The 21,564-nt window shown below is 33.8% G+C and overlaps 1 protein-coding gene across 13 annotated transcripts in view; it reads left to right on the plus strand.

Moving 5' to 3' along the window:
* Positions 1-21,564, plus strand: part of LOC119507882 (ankyrin repeat and KH domain-containing protein 1) — a 178,688-nt gene that overhangs the window by 78,568 nt on the left and 78,556 nt on the right. For 12 of the 13 annotated variants that reach the window (XM_037801129.1, XM_037801128.1, XM_037801131.1 and 9 more), the window contains exons 8-10: positions 7,968-8,205; positions 8,448-8,639; positions 13,391-13,500. In XM_037801129.1, coding sequence (XP_037657057.1) covers positions 7,968-8,205; positions 8,448-8,639; positions 13,391-13,500 — 540 coding nt within the window. The remainder of the gene's footprint in view (positions 1-7,967; positions 8,206-8,447; positions 8,640-13,390; positions 13,501-21,564) is intronic. The other variant, XM_037801141.1, reaches the window with a different exon arrangement.

A 21,564-nucleotide genomic window follows, 5' to 3' on the forward strand; every position in this document is an offset into this window, starting at 1 on the left:
CACTTCTGTAAGCACATAGATATCATATATATATAAATGTATCTGTAGATAATACACCAGATACAGAGAAATGTTCAGAGCATTCTGAGTTTTAATGGGACTACAAATGTTTTTTGAGGAAGCACATCATTAATGTTATATTAACTTCTATTTTGTTGTCTACAGCCATGTAACAAATCACCCAGAACTTAGCAGCTTAATACAACAGTAGCCATTTTTCAAATGTCATGATTCTGTGGATTGACTGGGTGTTTCTTCTGTTGGCCTCTCCAGATAGGGGAGTCTCTCGTGTAGCTATAGTCAGATAGCAACTTGGTAGAATTTCCAAGATGGCTTAACTGACATACCTGACTCCTTGGTGGGGATGACAGGAAGGATGGGACCTTGCTCTTGGCATGGGTGGTGTTCTAGTTTGCTAGAACTGCATTATGCAAAACACCAGAAGTGGATTAGGTTTTATAAGGGGATTTATTAGGTTACAAGTTCTAAGGCCATAAAAGTACCCAAACTTAAGGCATCAACAAGAGGGTACCCTCACTCAAAGAAGGCCAATGGCATCCAGAATACCTCTGTCAGCTTGGAAGGCACATGGCTGGCGTCTCTTGGTCCTTTGCTGCAGGTTGCCTTTCAAAATGGCTTTCTCAAAAATGTCTCTGGGCTTCTGTCTCTCTTATTTTCTCTCAGCTCTCTGCTTGTGTCTTCTGGGGTGTTTCTTTCTAAGCATGTGGGAGTCCTCTCTTAGCTTCTCCAAGGCAAACTCTTGAGCTTCATCTCTTAGCTTAGCATCTCCAAACATCCTTCTCTCTGCATCTCCGAGCATTTCCAAGCATCCGGGGCTCTGTCGGCTCTCAGCTCTCTTAAGGACTCCAGTGAACTAATCACTGGATGGGTGGGGTCACATCTACAGGGAAGTAATTTAATCAGAGGTTTCACCCACAGTTGGATGAGTCACATCTCCATGGAAACACTCAATCAAAAAGTTCTACCCATCTGGATTGGATTAACATATTGTTCCGGTTTGCTAATGCTGCCATTTTGCAAAACGCCAGAAAAGGATTGGCTTTTATAAAGGGGGTTTATTTGGTTACAGACTTACAGTCTTAAGGCCATAAAGTGTCCAAGGTAAGGCATCAACCATAGGGTACCTTCACTGGAGAAAGAAAGGCTATTGGCATCCAGAAAACCTGTTAGCTGAGAAGGCATGTGGCTGGCATCTGCTTGCTTTCAGGTTGCATTTCAAAATGGCATTCTCCAAAATGTCTGTGTCAGCTTCCCAATGGTTGTCTTCAAAATATCTGTCTCATCTGCAGCTCTTCTTCAAAAATATTACTCTCAGTTGCTCTGTTATATGGCTCCAGTGATTTAATTAATACCCACCCTGAATGGACGGGGCAACACCTCCATGGGAATTATCCAATCAAAGGTCCTGCATGGAAATACTCTCCATGGAAATACTCAATCATAGGTCCTGCATGGAAATATCTCCATGGAAATACTCAATCATAGGTTCCAACCTAACAGTAGTGCATCTGCCCCCACAAAATTGCATCAAAGATAATGGCGTTTTGGGAGACATAATATATCCAAACTGGCACAAATATCATGGCTCTTCTGGGGTCCATAAGGTTCAAACTGGCACAGGTGGTCTCTCCATGTGGCTGCTTTTGGCTTCTCTAAAGGTGGCTGGACCTCAGGAATTAGCATTCCAAAGAGAGGCTGAAAACTGACACAACATCATTTCCACTGTATTCTTTGGGTTAAAGCAGTTATAGGACAGCCTAAATTTAAGGGAAATGGAAATAAAAATTATCTCTTGATGAGGGGTGTGACAAAGAATTTGCAGCCATATTTGCACAACTCCCAAGAATATTTTTTATATCTTTCTTTATTTAAAGAATTCTCAGTCACATCTGTTTTTCTATATTTATGAGCAAGGTGTCCTTGTGTTCTTTTTCTACCAGATATATACCAATAATTCAAAATAATCAGAAGAATACATTATAGGGAAAAAAATCTGAGCTAACAATCTGTACAGATAAGCAATCAGAAAATTTAATACATTTGTATTAATGATTCTCTAAATAACTCTTTGATTACAAAGTAAATCAGGAATATGTTTTTTTAAAACCTACTTTATCAATTTACTAGAAATATTTTTAAATTGGATATAACTTTATATAAAGTAAAATGCCAATTCTTCCCTGTGCTCCATCTCAGTTAGTATCCCCTTTCAAGGGTAACCATGAATCTAACTTCTGTCCCCATTGATTCGTTTTGCCTGTTTTTCAGTAATAAGTATTCTTTGGTATCTGACTTTTTTTCACTCGGTGTTATGCGTGTGATAATCATCCATGTTTTTCCATTTTTCAGTATTCTTTTTCATTTTTATATAGTATTGCATTTTATGAATATATCATGATTTATCCTGTCTTTGTTGTTGAACATTTGCATTGTTTCCAGTCTTTGACTATTACGAATAAAGCACTATGTACATTCCCTGTAAATATCTATTGGTGGACTTTAGTGGTCATTTCTGTAGGGTATATATCTAGGATAGAATTGCTGGGTGGGAAGTTTTCTGATGATTAAATCAATCTCTTTACATATTACAGGTCTATCAGATTTTCTGGTTTTTCTCGAGTCAGTTTTGGTAGTTTGTGTCTTTCTCAGAACTTGTCCATTTCATCTAGGTTGTCTAATTTGTTGACATACAATTGGCCATACTATTTTCTTATAATTCTTTTTATTTTTATATAGTCATTATTAATGTCCCCTCTGTCATTCCTGATTTTAGTAATTTGAGTTTTCTCTTTTTTTCTCTTGATCCGTGTTAGTTAAAGGTTTGTCATTTTGCTGATCTTTTCAAAGAATCAACTTTTGGTTTTGTTCAATATTTCTGTTTTTCTCTTCTCTATTTTGTTTATTTCCATTCTACTCTTTATTGTTTCCTTCTTTCTACTTTCTTTGGGTATATTTTTCTATTTTTCTAAGTTCTTATGATGAAAGCTTAGATGATTAGTTTGAGACTTCCTTTTTCCTAATTGTATGCATTTAGTGCTGTAAATATCCCTCTCAACACTGCTTTAGCCATGTCCTACAAGTTTTGATATGTTGTAATTTCATTTTCATTCAGTTTAGTGTTATATTTTTCTTTAACTTTTTGTTTTGAAATACTTTCAAATTTATAGGCAGTTGCAAAAAAAGAATTCAAAACCCATATAGAATCCCAACATTCCTGTTTCCCACCCCAGGCACCCAGATCCACCAATTTTAACATTTGTCACATTTGCTGCATCATTCTATCTATCCATCTACCTATCAATCGATCCGTCTGTCAGTTTTCTAAACATTTGAGAGTAGGTTGAATATATACATCATGTGCTTTGAACACATAATATTCCCATATTCATTCCCTAAGAACAGTTTTTCACTTTTTAACCATCTTAAGCACAGTTATCAAGTTGAAGAACTTTAATATTGATATAAAGCTGTCAGTCTATATTTTAATTTTTTTATATGTCCCAATAATGTCCTTTTGAGCCTTTTCTCTTCTATTACTGGATCCTATCCAGGATCATGTATTGCATTTAGTTGCTCTTTTTTTTTTTTTTAATTGTGGAAACATACACAACATAAACTTTCCCATGTCAGCCATTCCCAAGAATACTAAAGGTGATTTAACACATTCACAATGTTGCACTACCCTCACCACCAGAACTTTCCCATCACCCTAAACAGAAACCCTATACCAATTATACAACAACTTCCCATTTCCCCTGCCCGCCCCTTCCCCCTGGTAACCTGTACTCTACTTTCTGTCTCTATGAATTTGCATATTCTAGCTATTTTATATTAGGGTGCTGCTGGACTCATAGACTGAACTAGGAAGTCCTCCCTCCTCTTCAGTTTTTGGGAAGAATTTGGAAAGGTTTGGTATTGATTCTTCTTTGAATATTTGCTAAAATTCACTAGTGAGGCTATCTGGTCCTGGGTTTATTCTTTATTGGGAGATTTTTGATTACTGATTCTCTTTACTTGTCATTGGTCTGTTAAGATTATTTCTTCTTGAGTTTAGATAGATTTGTGTTTCTAGGAATTCATCCATTTTATCAAGATTGTCTGATTTGTTGGCATACAATTATTTTTAATATCCTTTTATAACCCTTTTTATTTCTGAAAAGTCAGTAGTAATGTTTCCTCCTTTTGTTTCCAATTTTTGTTATTGTTATTTGCTTCCTCTTTTTTTTTTTTTTTTTTCCCAGGAGTTTTTGGAAAGATGCTTCTGCCAGTTCTTACTGGTTGTTCACTTTTGCTGGGTAAATGGAGCCCTGGAACTTTTCGCACCATCACCTTTATCAGACAGGGCCTGTAAAATGTATTTTTTAATTTCATTTGAGACTCCATTGATTTTCATATATGTTGTTTAGTTTCCAAGTATTTGGAGACTTTCCTGTTATCTTTCTGATGTCAATTTCAAGTTTGATTCCAGTGTGGTCAGAGAGCACACTCAGATTTTGCTCATTTTAAAGTTGCTGAGATTTGTTTTATGGCCAGGATGTGGTCTATCCTTGTATATGTTCCATATCCTTGTAAAGAATGTTGTTCCAGTTTGCTAATGCTGCCTTTTTTGCAAAATACCAGAAATGGACTGGCTTTTATAAAGGGGGTATATTTGGTTACAAAGTTACAGTCTTAAGGCCACAAAAGTGTACAAGCTAAGATGTGAAACACAGGGTACCCTCACAGGAGAATGACCAATGGCGTCCAGAAAACCTCTGTGAGCTCAGAAGGCATGTGGCTGGTGTCCACTTGCTCCCAGGTTGTGTTTCAAAATGGCATTCTCCAAAATGTTGCTCTTGGGGCGTTTTGTCCTCTCTTAGCTGCAGCTCCTCTTCAAAATGTCACTCTCAGTTGCTCTCAGTTCCTTCTGTTTGTCAGCTCTTTATGTGGTTCCAGTAATTTAATTCAGACCCACCATGAATGGGTGGGGTAACACCTCCATGGAAATTATCCAACCAGAGATCTTGCTCACAGTTGATTGAGTCATATCTCCATGGAAACACTCAAGAATTACAATCTAATCAACACTAATACATCTTCCCCCACAAGATTGCATCAAAGAACATGGTGTTTTGGGGGACATAATACATCCAAACTGGCACAAATGTGTATTCTTTTATTGGGTGGAATGTTTTATAAATGTCAGTTAGATCCTGTTGATTGGTGGTATTGATTTCTAGTTTTCTGTCTAGTTCTAACAATTGTTGAGAGAGGGGTACTGAAGTATTTAACCACAATTGTGGATTTGTCTATTTCTCCTTTCAGTTCTGTCAGATTTTGCTTCACATGTTTTGGAGTTCTGTTCTTTGGTTCTTATACATTTTTAGAATTGCTATGTTTGCTTGGTGGATTGACCCTTTTATCATTATGTCAAATCCCTCACAGTCTCTCTAATTTTCTTTGCTCTGAGGTCTCCTTTTACTTTCATTCTGCCTAAATCATTGTATTTGAAGTGAGTTTCTTATAGAAAGCGTGTATTTGGGTCACATATTTTATAATCCACTCTTGTTTATCTCTGTCATTTAATTGGTTTAATTAGACAGTTTACATTTAATGTAATTTCTGATATGGTATTTTTATATTCTATGTTGAAATTTATTTCTTAATGCTTTTTTCCTTCTATTTTCTTTAACATATTAAGTTATTTCAGAGTCCTTTTCTGCTAACACCTATATTTGATTCACTGTTGGTTCTACTTTTATTGATTATTTTATTACCTGATTATCAGGCACTTTTTCCTGCCCTTTCATATGTCTAGTAATTTTTTATTGTAAATGATACAGTTAGTAGGTGATACATTTAGAGACTCTGGATTATGCCATTCTCCTCCTAAGAGTGTTAATTTTTTTTCTGAAAGGCATTTAAATTACCAGTAGATCATTTTGATCCTATTGATGCTTAGTTTCAGCTTTGCCCTAACTCTGGCTATGGTCTTTGCTCATTGGGTATGGTCTTCTGCCATCTCTACTGAAAGCCTGATATTCACCATGGTCTTTGTACTCTTTCTGAGCCTGAATTCCCAAGGTCTCCAGCCTTTCAGCAGCTATTCACTCCTGAGCATCATAAAGTCTCATCGTTGGTTTGCTCAGTTCAGGAGTTGCCTAAGTCTCTGAGGGGAACTTTATGTAGATTTTGGGACTCTTCTGTGTTTTCTTTTTCTTTGGTACTTTGTTCCCACTTCCCAAGTCCTAACTATCTTGGCTGCCCTATATTCTGGTCTTTGTTTCCTTTGCCCAGTGAGATGGCCATTCTCTGTTTAGCTTTATTTCCCTGGCCCATGGTTTGTATTACGCCTGGGGGAAGAAGGCAAGATTGAATATAGGATTCATCTCATTGTTCCTTTCTTCTGGTGATCTTAACTTTAGGTTGGTTGCTGTCCATTACCTCTAAATAGTTGCTTTATATTTTTTTCCAGCTTTTATATTTGTTCTTGGTAGGAAAATAAGTCTAATACACAGCTACTCCTCTGCCGAAATCAGAGTTTTACAATTAAAAAAATATATATACCAATATTAGATCTTTAAAAATGAGTCATTCTTTTTCCTATGGCAAAATAATATTGTTCATTAATATCAAAAAGTGCCTAGCACAATTCCTCTCTCAATGTAGGTACTCAAGACAGTAGCAGAATCTATAAAGAATCTTTAAAAATGAATTCAAGTAGAACAGTTTATTGGGAGCCTGGAGGGGCCAGGCACAGTAGCAATTCCTTGATATGTAGATACTTATAATTCCTTATTTTCTTTTCAATTAGAAATGTATTAAAACACCAAATAACTCAGTATGGTAATTTGGTTAAAATATATTTTATTTTACATATATCTGAAGTGTTAGTGAAACTTAAATTTTAATGCAAAGTCAATTGCTTTTGCTATGAGGTCAAAATGATTAAAGTTGGTCTAGTCATTTAGTTAAGTATAAACTCTTGATAGTGCTGAAATCTGATATTTAATTAAGATTTTTCAAAAGTGAGAATTGCCCAATCTATAAAATTTAATTTTTGTGCTAAAGAATTTCTTTATTTTTCATTAACAACATTTTGGCCATTTTTGACATATAGAGCAACAAGCATCTGACTTTATGTGCCACAGCAAGAGTTAAGGCCTACAAAATTTGGAACTTAAGAATTTCAGACTAAAAGATGGGTATTTATGGTGATAGAGGGATAGAATGGATGCCTTCCATGAGAATGTTTTGTTGTTAATTGCCTTACTTATTTATGCAGATGGGCCCATGGTAAGATTATTTATATATGAATAAGATCTTGATTTTTACATCTTTGTAAAATTCTTTGCCTCCTTGCAACAAACTCTTATGATGAAGAAAAATATAAGGTAGTATCAATCCACAGGGGTTTGCCTTGGTAACATAATCCCAAGTGGTAATGACTTCACAGAATTTGTTGTGGTTTTTTTTGTTGTTGTTGTTTTTGTTTTTGCCAAGCCTTTGTTTCTAAGATAGGTCTAATACAGTTTCTGCACTTAAACATGGCACCAAATTTAAGTGTATGACTATATTTGACCTGGCAGTAGTATAAATAATAATTACTTTGAGGTACTGTTGACTATGGATTTAACGATTTTTTTAACTTCAAAAAATGTGGACATTCAAGAGTATTTGGAATGTAACTGTATGTCACCAAGTCTGATTCTATTGGAAAATTTGGGGCTTGCTCACATGTAAGGTAAAATAATTTTCATAGATACTTGGTAAGGTAGATCTCAAAATGCTCACATGGACATGATAATATATATGCATCTAAACTGAATCCTCTTTCCCCCTTTCTTTCCTCCTTTCTGTCTTTTCATAATCTCTCGCTTCTATTCTGCAACTTAAAAAAAAAATTTCAAAACAAAAACAAATAAAAAACCCTCTTTCTTGCTTTACTTCTTTCTGAAAATCTGCAGGATGGACATGTAGAGGTAGCACGTTTGCTTTTGGATAGTGGTGCTCAAGTAAATATGCCTGCAGATTCATTTGAGTCTCCATTAACGCTGGCTGCCTGTGGAGGACACGTTGAATTGGCAGCTCTACTTATTGAAAGGGGGGCAAATCTTGAAGAAGTTAATGATGAAGGATATACTCCCTTGATGGAAGCTGCTCGGGAAGGACATGAAGAAATGGTAGCACTACTCTTAGCACAAGGTAAAGCAGTCTTACTTCTTAAAAAAATGTATTATCAATTTCTTTTGACTGTTTTGTGTCAGTGCCAATGAAGTTTACTACAACTGAAATATTATTTTGCATTGGTGGTAAAATAAATTAGCAACACCCTGTAAGGAACCAAAGAAGTAGAGAAGATAAAGATGATTGTCACAGTTTAGAACACTAATATGTTTCTTGTAAATCTTTGGCAACTAGTTTCATCTATTTTATGCTTTCCCTAGGAGCCAATATAAATGCCCAGACAGAAGAAACCCAAGAAACTGCTCTTACCTTGGCTTGCTGTGGGGGATTTTCTGAAGTTGCTGACTTCCTGATTAAGGCAGGAGCTGATATAGAACTTGGCTGCTCCACGCCTCTGATGGAAGCTGCTCAAGAGGGACACCTAGAGTTGGTTAAATATTTGCTGGCTGCTGGTATGTGGCTTTAAAAATGCTTTTGTAGAAAAAGACTTTCATACTGCTGTATTAACTTTAACAATTGACCTTAACTTTTCCATTTCTACAGAAGTTGAAAGACAGTTCCACAGTTTAACTGCTCTTCTTAGGCTCCTAAATCTCTAAAAATGTCATTTTTAAAAAGGGTTCTTATTGTTATTATTGTTTGCTTAGCAACCATAAGGCTTCTCGTTGACTTTCTCTATCCATTGAATGGTTTGTGGCTTTTTAAGGGAGAAGTTAGTTTCTCCTAGTCTCTGCTAACAAGGAGATGGGGGTAACATTATAGAGGTTGTAATTTCGTACTTGTAAGCTTCTTCATTTCTTGACATTTAGTAAGTCTTTTTAAAAAAAAAAAAAAGTGGGAATTTTATTTTCCTTGGCAGAAGTACTTAGTTTTAAAATAATTTGTACTTCATGAAGTAGCAATAGCAAACCAACTATTACACTCTTGGCTAATAGCATAAATACCGTAAATGTATTTTTACATAGAATATTTGTAGTTTTTTAGAGCAAAGTTAGGATATACCAGAAAAAAATGGATCTGGGTAGATATACACATTATATGTTCTTTAGAAATAATGTAAAATATTTCTTTTTAGCCAGCACCAATATATTATTTAAAACTTAAGATATAAAGATATTATGTAAAGGAAAATAGAATATTTCACTAATTTTTATTCATCCATTTTGGACTGTCACTGTTAACATTTAAATACATACCAGCAGTTTTTCCTTTGAGTTATTGTTGAAATCATTTCCTAAACCACCTTGTTAAGGATTTGGATGATTGTTCAGATATTGAACTAATGCACAAACCAGCCATAAATCTGACCTCTTTCCTGATACAGTGCTATTAATCACTGTAATTAATGTATCAGTTATTGTTCCTCCATTCAGTAACTGTCCATTTCCCATTCAGTAGTCTTTCTATGTCAGTGGTTACGTTTTTACATTCTTCCTACATGCTTCTCTTAAGCTTAAACTCATGCTGTTGTAAGAGGTTTTCAAAAGATTGAATAAATGTTTATTAAGAAATTATTGAATACTAGACATTCCACTTAGTTTGTAGGTTATCTCTATTAATTGCCACAAGTTCCTCTGTAGTAAGAAGTATTAAACACATTCTTATAGGTATGGAAACTGTTGCACAATGGTGTTACATCACTTCCCTGGGGTAACTAAGCTAATAAGTGATATAGCCAATATTTAAACCTTGAACTCCTCTTATTTTGTTTTCCAAGCTGCTAAAAAATACCATGCAGTCAGTAGGTTTAAACAATGGGAATTAACTGGCATGTGGTTTTGAGGCTAGGAGAAGTCCAAAATCGAGGCATCAGCAAGGCAATGCTTTCTCTCAGAAGACTGTGGCATTCTGGGCCTGGCACCTAGGTATCTTTGGTCTTTGGTTGGTCTGTCACAGGGTGGCATCTTCTCTTTTCTGAGTTCTGTTGACTTCCAACTTCTGGATGATCCCCATGACCTCTCTCCTTCTGCTTTCACTCTGCTTATAAAGAACTCCAGTAATCCAGATTTAAAGCCCATCCTGATTCTGTTGGTCACAACTTAACTGAATAAAATCTTGAAGAGATCTTATATACAATGTATCCACACCCACCAGAATGTGCATGAAAATCAAGAATATGTCCAACTGGAATACACAATTCAATTCACCACAATTCTTGACATTGTTTTTTTCTGCGGTATCACTACTGATTCTCGTATCTAGCGCCTTTTGCAGATTTGACATGTGTAGTTCCCAGAACTATCACAGAGATTTGAGAATCATTTTTTATATGATTGCTACCTAAAAAAAAAATTTTTTTTTCTTTACAGATTTGAGTGTGGTTTATTTACATGAAGTTCTTATGGTGTAGCACTAATGGAAAATCAGTAGGTCTTTTAATATAGTGTTGCCTATATGATTTTTTTTTAATTTGATCTTTTTGTTATGGCATTTTTTCAAAGATATACAGAAAAGAATATAATGAAACCAAAGAACCCATGGCCCAGCTTTAAAAATTTTAATTCATGGCCAATCTTATTTCATCTATATCCCATCCCCATCCTTCATTTATTTTTATAAAATTATTTTTATTTAAAATAATTTAACATTTTTAATTTAAAAATTATTTTTAATTTGAGAATAAACTTTAAAAATAATTTTATTTTTATAAAATTATCTAAATATTTCAGTTTGTACTTTTAAAACAATAATCACAATACCATTTTCCTACTTAATTTTTAATAATTCCTTAGTATCATCATCTATACAAGCAGTTTTCATATTTACTTGATAGTCTTATAAGTGTGTGTGTGTGTGTGTGTGTGTGTGTGTAATGACTTGTTTGTATCAGAATTCAAATAAGAGTCATACATTACTATTTATTGATACGTCTCTTGAATCTTTTAATCTACAGGCTCCCTTTCTGTCTTTCTTTTTCTTTTCAATTTTTGGTTGAAAAAATGGAACGTTTATCCTTTAGGCGTTCTGGAGTATAGATTTTACTGATTGCATTTCCATAATTTCATTAAACTTGTCCTTCTGTCCCTCATTTTTTTGACAAGACTACTTCCTGAATGGTATTTGTGGGCTTTCTTCAGGAGGTAATAAATGTTTCATTTTATCTCTTCTTGTGATATAGTTAGCCATTGATGATCATTGTTTAGGTCCATTAATTCATTAGGGGTTGCGAAGTGGTGATATTCTGAATTCTGTTATTTCTTCTTTGATTATTAACTAGAATATGTGTATAAATAGAAACTTCCCCACATCAACTCTTTGGTTATCCTAGGTATACAGAGCTATACAAATGGCAGGATAGAGAAGGAGAGAAAAGATTCCAGTTATGTTCAGATAATGAGATTTTGTTATTCCATATAGCCTTTTATAGACATACATTGATTTCCCCCTTTATCACTTTCCAAAATAACGAGATTGTCCCCTAACATCCTTCAAAGGTAACCAGTGACATGTTTTTGTATTTGAGTGAACATAATTTTAAACTTTTGGATTTTAGTATATATAATGGCTTTTATTCCATCACAGCCGTCATTCTTTTAATGCAAAAATTATCTAAAGATGGGACAATTTAACCATCTTTCGTAAGAAAGCTCCTAAATAATTTGGATATGACCTCACTGTTCAGTCTCTGATTGCTTGCTTTCTGATGTAGCATGATGTTCCAGGCCCATCTTGTATAGTTCCTGCCTCAATCTTGGAATCAGCCATTTCTCCAAGAAGCCCTAATTCCATTTAGTTGGAAATGGTATTTAGAGATCACTAATCGAAGCTGAAGATGTTATTTCTCTTGGATCTATCATCCTTTACAGGCCTTTTTAGTTGGTCAAAGTTAGGAAATATGTATTTTTATTAGAGACAAAATACATATCATGAGTTCATGTCAGTATTTCCAGTTCAGAACCACACGTGTTTTTTTTTGTCCTCTTTCTTATTGCAGTATTTTCGTATACCATAGTCATCCACAGTGTACAATCAGTTGTTCACAGTACCATCATATAGTTGTGCATTCATCACCACAATCAATTTCTAAACATTTTCATTGCTCCAAAAAAAGATAAAAATAAGAATAAAAACAAAAGTATAGAAGAACACCCAAAACATTTCATCCCCCCATCCCACCCTATTTTTCACTTAATTTTTGTCCCCATTTTTATACTCATCTGTCCATACATTGAATAATGGGAGTGTGAGCCACAAGGTTTTCAGAATCATAAAGTCACACTGTGTAAGCTACATAGTTATACAGTCTTCAAGAATCAGGGTTACTGGGGTGCAGTTTGACAGTTTTAGGTATTTCCTTCTAACTATTCCAATACACTAAAGACTAAAAAGGGATATCTATATAGTACATAAGAATACCCTCCAGAGTGACCTCTCAACTCCATTTGAAGTCTCTCAGCCACTGAAACTTTATTTTGTTTCATTTCACTTCCCCCTTTTGGTCAAGAAGCTTTTCTCAATCCCATGATGCCAGGTCCAGTCTCATCCCTGGGAGTCATGTTCCATGTTGCCAGGGAGATTTACATTTCTGGGAGTCATGTAAAGCCACATGGTTTTGACTTAACTTCAACAGTTTTATGTCTCTATTTTCTCTCACCCATGCCAAAAATTTCAGTTCTTACCAAATAATTCCTGAATTGGATTATACTGTAATATCCATAGAACTGTATAGGGCTTATCTTTTGGAATAATGAAAATGTTCTAAAATTGATCGTGGTGGTGAATGTACAACTCTGTGATTATGCTAAAAGCTATTGATTGTACACTTTGGATGGATTGAATGGTATGTGACTATATCTCAATAAAACTGCTTAGAAAAAAAAAAAAGAACCAGAAGAGCTGGTGGCTATTGGTAGATACCTCCTTTAAAAAAATATATATCTACCATTAGTACCCTCAATATGATTTCTGAAAACTAGTTAATGTTTTTTGGTTCTTTTTTTTTTCAGCTCTCTTATTCCTTAGGTATATCTTATTCTAGGGTTGTACAAGCAAATTACTGTGTTTTAAAATCATTTGCTATAATTCCTTTCTGTGTGGCTGAAAGTATTTTTATAAAGCATATTTAAAGGAAAGTTAAGATACTTAAAATGTTTTCATATTTTCATATTTTAAGTTCATCAGTTTCACCAGATTGCAAAAATGGACTAGCTAATATAACTTTACAGTTCACAAAGTAAAGGTGTGATTTTTGTTTGTTTGCAAGGTGCTAACGTTCATGCTACAACAGCAACAGGAGATACAGCCCTAACCTACGCTTGTGAAAATGGACATACGGATGTTGCAGATGTTTTACTTCAAGCAGGGGCCGATTTAGTAAGAGATTTTTTATTTCAAATATTTTTGTGTGAATACTAATACCCAGTAGTCATTTATTTATAACATTTAAAGTTGGGCTACTTGTACTTTTTGTGTGTATTAAATGTATTTGAAAATACCTAGTCTTTAAAGAGGGTACTGTTTCTTTTCCTGAGTAAAATCTTTAGTTTGGTTTCTTCCTCTCACCCCACCCATTTGACATTCCTGCATTTTAAAAATTGACCTTATTTAGACATACCCAAATTCACCGATGTGTTCACAGATGAGAATAATCTGTCAAATCACTTTGAATGCTTTCGTTTCTCAAGCCCTTGCAATTTAGACGTAAGTCTTTTTCTGGTTAGTTAGATATTTAAAAACAAAGCTGTTATTGTTAATCATCCTCCTAACAACATTATTTCAGCATTCTAGTATTTTTCTGTCCTTTTTAGTTTAGTTTTGTTTTTTCTTTCCAAATTAGATGGCAGATTCATTTGGGTAAAAATCCAGAATATTATGAGAAATTATAAGTAATATCCTACTTAAAGGTTTGTGCTTCTTGCTGAAATATGTGCTTTAACTAATTTTTATTTTATGAAGCTACTTTAAACTGCTTTCTAGGGTTTCTCTCAGAATTTCCTTATATATTTCTTCAATATCTATATGAGACATACACAGCAATGAATGTTGCAATCAACTTTATTAGTTTTCAATATTTAGAAAAAACTGTGTAAGAACTGCCTTTTAAATTATTTGCAATAGCAAACATTCCCAAATAGGTACCTGAGAACATTTGTTGGAAGGTAATCATTGACTAAAATAAATATATAGTGTGATTATACTATTTATTATCACATATACTAAAATTTCTACTAATATTATCACTTCTACTAATACTGTCGTAATGATAACACTATTATTCATCCTTATCAATCAGGATCTGCCCCATCCCTTAAACTTTCTTAGAGGTGTACTTTTTTGTTTTAGAATAATGACAGAGAGCTATGTTAAGTAGATAATCTTCTTCCCTCTTTCTTTACCTTTTTCCTTTTGTAGAGTTGCTTTGGATCATCTGTAAAAATTAAGAATTGAAGGATTTTACCACTTGAAATAAAGAAATAGGGTAGAACATAAATGCTTAGATACCATAAACAAGTTTAATACTCTTATCCTCCTAATTATTATCTGGATTCTCTCTTCTTTCTTCTATTTTTCTACAGCAAATTCACTCCCTTAACCTGTTTGTTGAGAGTTCTTCTGAGATCATTAAATAGGAAAAAGGAAATGTCTGTTAAATGTGCTCTAATGTACAGCAAAACCTTACTGATTTTGACTGAGTTAAAACTCTTTTAGGAAATATTTTGAAATGTTTCATTTTTATAGTCTTCTAGCACCTGAACACCTGGAGTTAGGTTAATTGAGTATTTGTGATCAGAGTTCCTTAAAGAATTGTTTTAAATGAAGAGATAAGAACTGTTTTAATTTACCATGTTTATTTACATTCAAAATACAAGGTCAAAAAGGGCCCAGATAAATGCATATCTTAATTCTTAAGTACAAAGGTAATCTATCATAATCATTTATTTTGCAGTTTCTTTTTGCATTCATATTTACATGCAATTGTAATCATAGTATAATACAGTTTTCTATTTTTTCACTGCATTCTATCATCTTTTCCATTTTGCTATATTTTTAACTTTTGCATAATATTCCAGCAAGTTGATACACCATAATTTTTCACTTATTGAACTTTTGAGTTGCTTTTCATTTTTCACTGTTATGAATACTGTTAGATTTAATAACTTCATGTACATAGCTTTTTTTCTTATTTTAAATTATTTCATATAGTGATTTTAACCTTTTAAAATACATTCCTTTTCCCATTCTTTGGCTGTCTGTGGAGAGGTCTCTGTTTTAATATTAGTTCTTTTCCTGATTATAAAAGGCAGTACTTGTACTTTGTAGAAATCATGGAAAATAAGGGAAAGTATAGTAATTTTAAATATCAAAATAGTAGGTTTGATATTTAAAACCTATAAATAAATTTTACAAATTTAGGCTTTTCTGTAGGCCAGGGGAAAGAAAAAGTCCATCATATTCAAAAACAGGAAATGCTAGTCCAGCAATGAGTAATGCAGGCAGATCAATCCTTTAATCCTGAGAAAAGGTGACTGATAATTCTTGCTAGATAGACATAACAAGGCAGTAGCTCCTTACTTATCCTCCCTTCTTTGCTGTCACCTCCTTTTATCTTTTTTAGGCTTATATTAATTTCCTCTAGTGGTTTGGAGATGGAAGAATCTCTACTCCATTACATGTATTCCTAGATCCCATAGGCTTCCTTCTTGATGTTTAAGTTTGCTAGTTCTTGAAGTGAAATAGGTTTGTGTAGGCTGGACTAAGAACCTTCATTTTTGGGCAACTATTTTTACCCTCATTTCTAAGTAAGGATGTCCAAGTCAGCCTTTGGAATATAATCTGGACCACCCTCTATGCTTTGTTGGATTTTAGAGCTTAATTTTTGTATCATTTTCAAGATTTTGATAGTATGTTTTTCTTTGTAAAGCAAATTAAAAACTCTTTCCCATTTTTAAAAATAGTCTGTACCAGAATCTGTTAGGGTATTAATTATGGTTTAAAGAAAATTTTAAGGCAGCCATTTGGTTTTCTTGAATTGTTTCCTGAGATGAAATGAGAAGTTTTGGGGTTTTTCATTCTAAATGTGTAGAGGCATAAATTAGAGCTTAGTTTTCAAAGAAATCTGGAAATTTTCTCATTTATTGCTTTAAAAATAGTCTATAGCCAGAACTAATGGCATACTTGAGTATTTTCAGGTAGATCCTCAAAATAAGTACATATTCTAATTGCATTTTTGAAACTTAGTTATTTGAAATTTAAACCTTACAATTTTTTTAAAATTATAGATATTTCTGGTGAGAAGCGCACTGAATATTCATCCATTCAGAGAATATGGATTGTATTTTGGCTCGTTGATGTGTAAATAAACCACTTTAAATGTTCTTTTTGAAAATTAAAAATTTAATAAAATAATTTTTTTTTAATCCATGGTTTTTAAAATATTCTCTTTCTTTAACATGAGAATTGCTTCAACAGCTCCTTAAGGATGGAACGTACTCTATAAGCAGAGAGCCTTGAACAGTGACCAAATGTGTATCTTCCTGTTATTTGCATCTCTTGTTATCCCTGTAAGGGAAAATCACTATGTATTTGAAATAAAGATTATCCCTTTATGTTTTTCTCTACATAGCATCTTTGTTTTTTGAGCTCAAGTTTTTTTTAGTTTTTGGTGTAATTACAGGTATCATATTATAAGGCCATTGTAAGAAAGTTAGTAATAAAATATATCAGCATTTCTGTAGTACTTATAATCTAAAAGAAATTTATTTTTACAATATCCTGTAGAAAATCATATTTTTCCAAAGAGGGTATTTCATATTATTGGTATCCTTGCGAATGTGTTACTGAACTACTTAACTAGAAATAACCAATGAACACCAATTAAAAACTGAAGTTAACCAACTTGAAAAAAAACTGAAGTCTATGAACCAACTACAGTGGTGTTCAGTATTATTACTCTAGGCCATTTTCTGCAGTTACTGGTCTTTAGACCAGAAGCCAGAGTTTGAATATTTCTTATCTGTTCTGTATTTCTATAGCTTACTTTGGCTAAAGCACTTACAGCTTGACTTCTTTTACCAGAGTCCTCTAGGCCCCTTTTATTATTATTTGTCAGGTTCAAGGCAATTAATTTGCATAGTTAACTGCTTAACAGTGTAATTTGGGTTGCAGAACACACTGCTCTGCTTCTTTCTTTCTCTTGCTTACTTTTAATTTTGACCTACTTTCATGCCCATGTTCTCTTGGCTTCCATGTCCAACCATTTTATCATGATCCTTGACTATGAAAGACAGTTGCACTCAGGGTCAGAGCTTTCAAAGGCCTCAGTGATAGTAGGGACAGTTCAGATTTCAGGTGACAGTCACTTATATTTGGTTGGCAGCATTGCATTGGCTAATATCACAGACTTGTTTTGATTAAGTTTTTGTGCTTTTCAAACCATTTGTAAAGATGGTAGAATCACATCTTTCTCTTTTCATTAAGCCATGTTTCAGCATTAAAACTTTGATACATTTGTGATCTGTAGAATTTTATTCAAATGCATTTGCCAACAAAGCTAAACTTGGAATGGGAGAAACAGTAATATATAAATTAGTTAAATAAGTATTCCTTCCTTGTCCCTAGCTCCTTAGTCTTTCATTTCTAGTCAGAAGGTTCTGAACACAAGGAATATTTCCCATAATAAACTGACTAGAATAGATATTAGAGAAGATTCTAGTTATGTTGCTATGAAGAGGTTTTGTGATACAGTTTAGCATTTTTATAGACATGCTTTGCTATTCAAAAATAGATCTACTAAAGGGAAGAAATGGTTGTGGAAGACATCCTATAAGCCTGTATCTGAATGGAAGTCTAAAGAGTGACAAAGGCTTCACCTCATTGCTTAGGAAGAACTGATACCACTGATTATTAGACAAGGCACCTAAATTTTCATCGTAGGCATCAAATCATTGATCTATAAGCAAACACTTGCCTCAGTATTCTCATCTGTAAAATGAAAGTTAGTATTATCTCCTGTGCTATTTTACAAAGGTCATGTAAAAGTTAGTAATTTAGGATTTGGAAAAAAGGCAATATGGTATAGTAGAAACAGCTTTTTACTATGCAGGAAATATTAGACTTGGGTTCTTACTCTGGCTCTGCTGAGTATCTTTGTGCAAGTAACTTAAATTCTCTAGTCTTCTTTTCTTCTTCTTCCTTTTGAAAATGACATAATCTTTAATTGAACAGATGATTTTTAATGACCTGGCTAAAGAAATCTTATTTTATGACTTCTAAAGAACAAGTTAACAACTCCCTGTCTGTAGAAATTAGATAGACTGGAAGATCTTGAGTGATTTGTTAGCTCAAGAACATGTAAAGTGCTAAGAGATCCTTAAAGAAAATGAATTAAGATATAGATCATCATTATTGATAATGGTTATATGTGTTATATGGGATTATTTTATCTCTTAAAAATCTTTGGATTACTAGATGTATTGTAAATTACCCCAGATGTATTAATAGTGGAGTTATTTATACCTAATTCAGAGATTTAGCTTATTATAAATATTTTTTTCAGGTTATTTTAGTAGATAAAAATTATCAATCTCTAAAATATACAGTTGATTTACTGGTACTACCCCAATAAAGAATAATGTAGCACTGTAATGCTAAATCATGATCACTTCCACCCTAAGTCCTTTTTCTTTTTATTCTACTTGAATACTGTCAAGAAAGTAGAAAGATTCTCCTTGACATGGGTTTTTCTGTTTTAAATAAACATTTTCCCTCTTCTCTTGTGGAATACTAAATTTAGTCAAGAATATAGTCTTTCCAGTCACCTTTGTTATTATTCAGTTATAAGTTTATTCATCTTTTCCTGTAAAATGTATTGCAAGTAGTAGAATAAACTTGTACAACCTATTAGTCTTGTCTTATATGCCTTCAAACTTTTCAAAATTTCCTTTCTTTAGGATTGTTTTTTTCAGTTTTGGCTTTCAAATATGCATAAGCATCATTCAGTGAGAAACAAGGAATTCAGAATGCCATTTTACTTTAAGGGATTTGCCATTTTGGAGATAGAGCTGGAAGAAGGAAAGATACCCAAAGCCATGAATAGAATTTGGTTTGCTTTATGCTAATTCTATTTTAGATGAAGTGAATCGGAGAAAATTTATAGAACTAACCTGAAGAAGTAAGGTAGGAACAAGTGTTGCTAATTATGGGTTCTTTGCCATATTGAGTAATAATTGAAAGACAGTTTTGCTAGATGTAGAATTCTCAGTTGGCAATTTTTTGTCAGTCCTTTAAATATGTTTCACACTGCCTTCTTGCCTCCATGGTTACAGATGAGAAATCTGCATTTAATCTTATTGAGGATCCCTTGCATGTGACACATTGCTTCTCTCTTGCGGCTTTAAGAATTCCATCTTTATCTGTAGCATTTGACAGTTTGATTATAATATGGTATAGTGTGTGTCTATTTGGGTTTATCCTCTTTGGAGGTCCCTGAGCATTTAGATGTGTATATTCATGTCTTCATTAAATTTGGGACATTTTCAGCCATTATTCCTTTAAATATTGTCTCTGTCCCTTTCTCTTTTTCCATTCCTTCTGGAATTCCCACAATGAGTATGTTGGTATGCTTGATGATATTCCACAGGTTCCTCAGGCTCTGTTCAATTTTCTTCATTCTTTCTTCTTTCTGTTCCTCAGACTGGATGATTTCAATTGTCTTATCTTCAGATGCACTGATTCTTCTGCCAGCTCCAATCTACTATTGAACCGCCTTAGGGAATTTTTAATTTCTGTTACTGTGGTCTTCAGCTCTGTTTGGTTCCTTTTCATAATCTCTATTTCTCTATTGATATTCTCTTTTTTGTTCATCTGTTCTTTTTCTGATTTCCTTTAGTTCTTTGTCCATGTTTCCTTTAGTTCTTTGAGCATATGTAGGACCATTTTTTAAAAGTTTTTGTCTGGTATGTTCCTTCCTTATTGGTGGTTTCTAATGCTCTATCCTTCTCCCTCGCATTGGCCATTGTTTCTGTGTTCTTAAGTGTTTTGTAATCTTTTGTTGCAACCTGGGCACTTTGATATTTTAAGGTGTTATCTCTGGAATTTAGGCACTGAGACATCTTTTCCTTAAGCTTCTATTCAGCTAGTGTTGTGGGCTCTCCATCAGAGCTTATCCATACAGTGAGTTTATAGAACAGCTCCAGGCCAAAGCATAGGGTCCTCTCTGGTCCTTTCTGCATATGCATCTTGTCTTGGGCATGTGCATTTAGCCCTAGGAATTCTCCCATTTACACAGATACGAATATTCCTCTTCCCTGGGAATCAGTTTCCTCCTGGTCCAAGGCACTACACTTTATTGCTCCAGGCAACCACTTGACTGCTCTCCCTCAGCTGCTGTAGGAGAGCTCTGTGAGCTGCCTTCTACACACGGCAAGTTCTGGGACAGCGAGTCCCTCAGTCCACCACCAGACAGGTTGGGCCAGATATATAAACTCCCAGTATGTGCATAAGAATTACTGTGCTCCCTCTGGAACATCATATTGAGTTATGATTGGTCATTTGAACATCAGTTATTTTTCTCATTCTCGTGGTTAAGGTTTTGTTAAAAATAACAAAAGTTTATAATTAATTGTAAGACATATTTTTCTTATTTTTAAATAGGCAATACTGTTTACATGGATCAAAATTCATAAAGTATAAAAGTTTCCTCTGGGGAACCAGTGACCCTCCCCCTTTCTTCCTCTTTTGTTTGTGGGGACATGGATAGCTTAATTTTCTAACCTCTGGTCATAGTGCCTTTGTTTGCTTTATTTTAAAAAATCTTTTCACTGTGATCCAAGCAGCCCTGTGAGCTACTAATTAATTGCCTCCAAAGCTGTGATGAACTATAGGAAATGCTGCTATAGAGTTACTTTCTGGAAGAGTGTTCAGATACCTTTTACAAATGCAAATTTTGAAATATTTTGACAATTTCTTAATAAAAAAGAACAAATCTGTTTTTTAAAATCAAGTATTCAGTAGCTGTTGACTTCATTCCAAAAGTCAAGATCAATGTACTTTCCACCACAGTGGATTTTCATGAGATATTATTTTTACATTGTCATGATTTTATAACATTACATTGTTTTAGGACCTGTTTTATCACAGTTTCTTAATTTTAAATGTATATTTAAGTGGATTCAGTGTTTATCTTACTAGTCTTTCACATTGTATACCTTCTTAGTTCTTAAGTTCTTTAACTTGATTCAATTCAACTTTTGATTGGCTGGTACTTGTATTTTGATATGAGTTTATTCTCCTTCTGAGAAAACTGTATGTTGTATTTATAAATGTATCTAACTGTATATGATATTAGTAAATTCATTTGGGTTTTTTCCTCCTCAAAATTCTAAACCCTCTATTCTATTATTTTCTGGTATTGAATATTGCCAGACTCTACTAGAATAT

Source organism: Choloepus didactylus, chromosome 13, assembly GCF_015220235.1.
Source record: "Choloepus didactylus isolate mChoDid1 chromosome 13, mChoDid1.pri, whole genome shotgun sequence".
In the NCBI taxonomy this organism is placed as follows: Eukaryota; Metazoa; Chordata; class Mammalia; order Pilosa; family Megalonychidae; genus Choloepus; species Choloepus didactylus.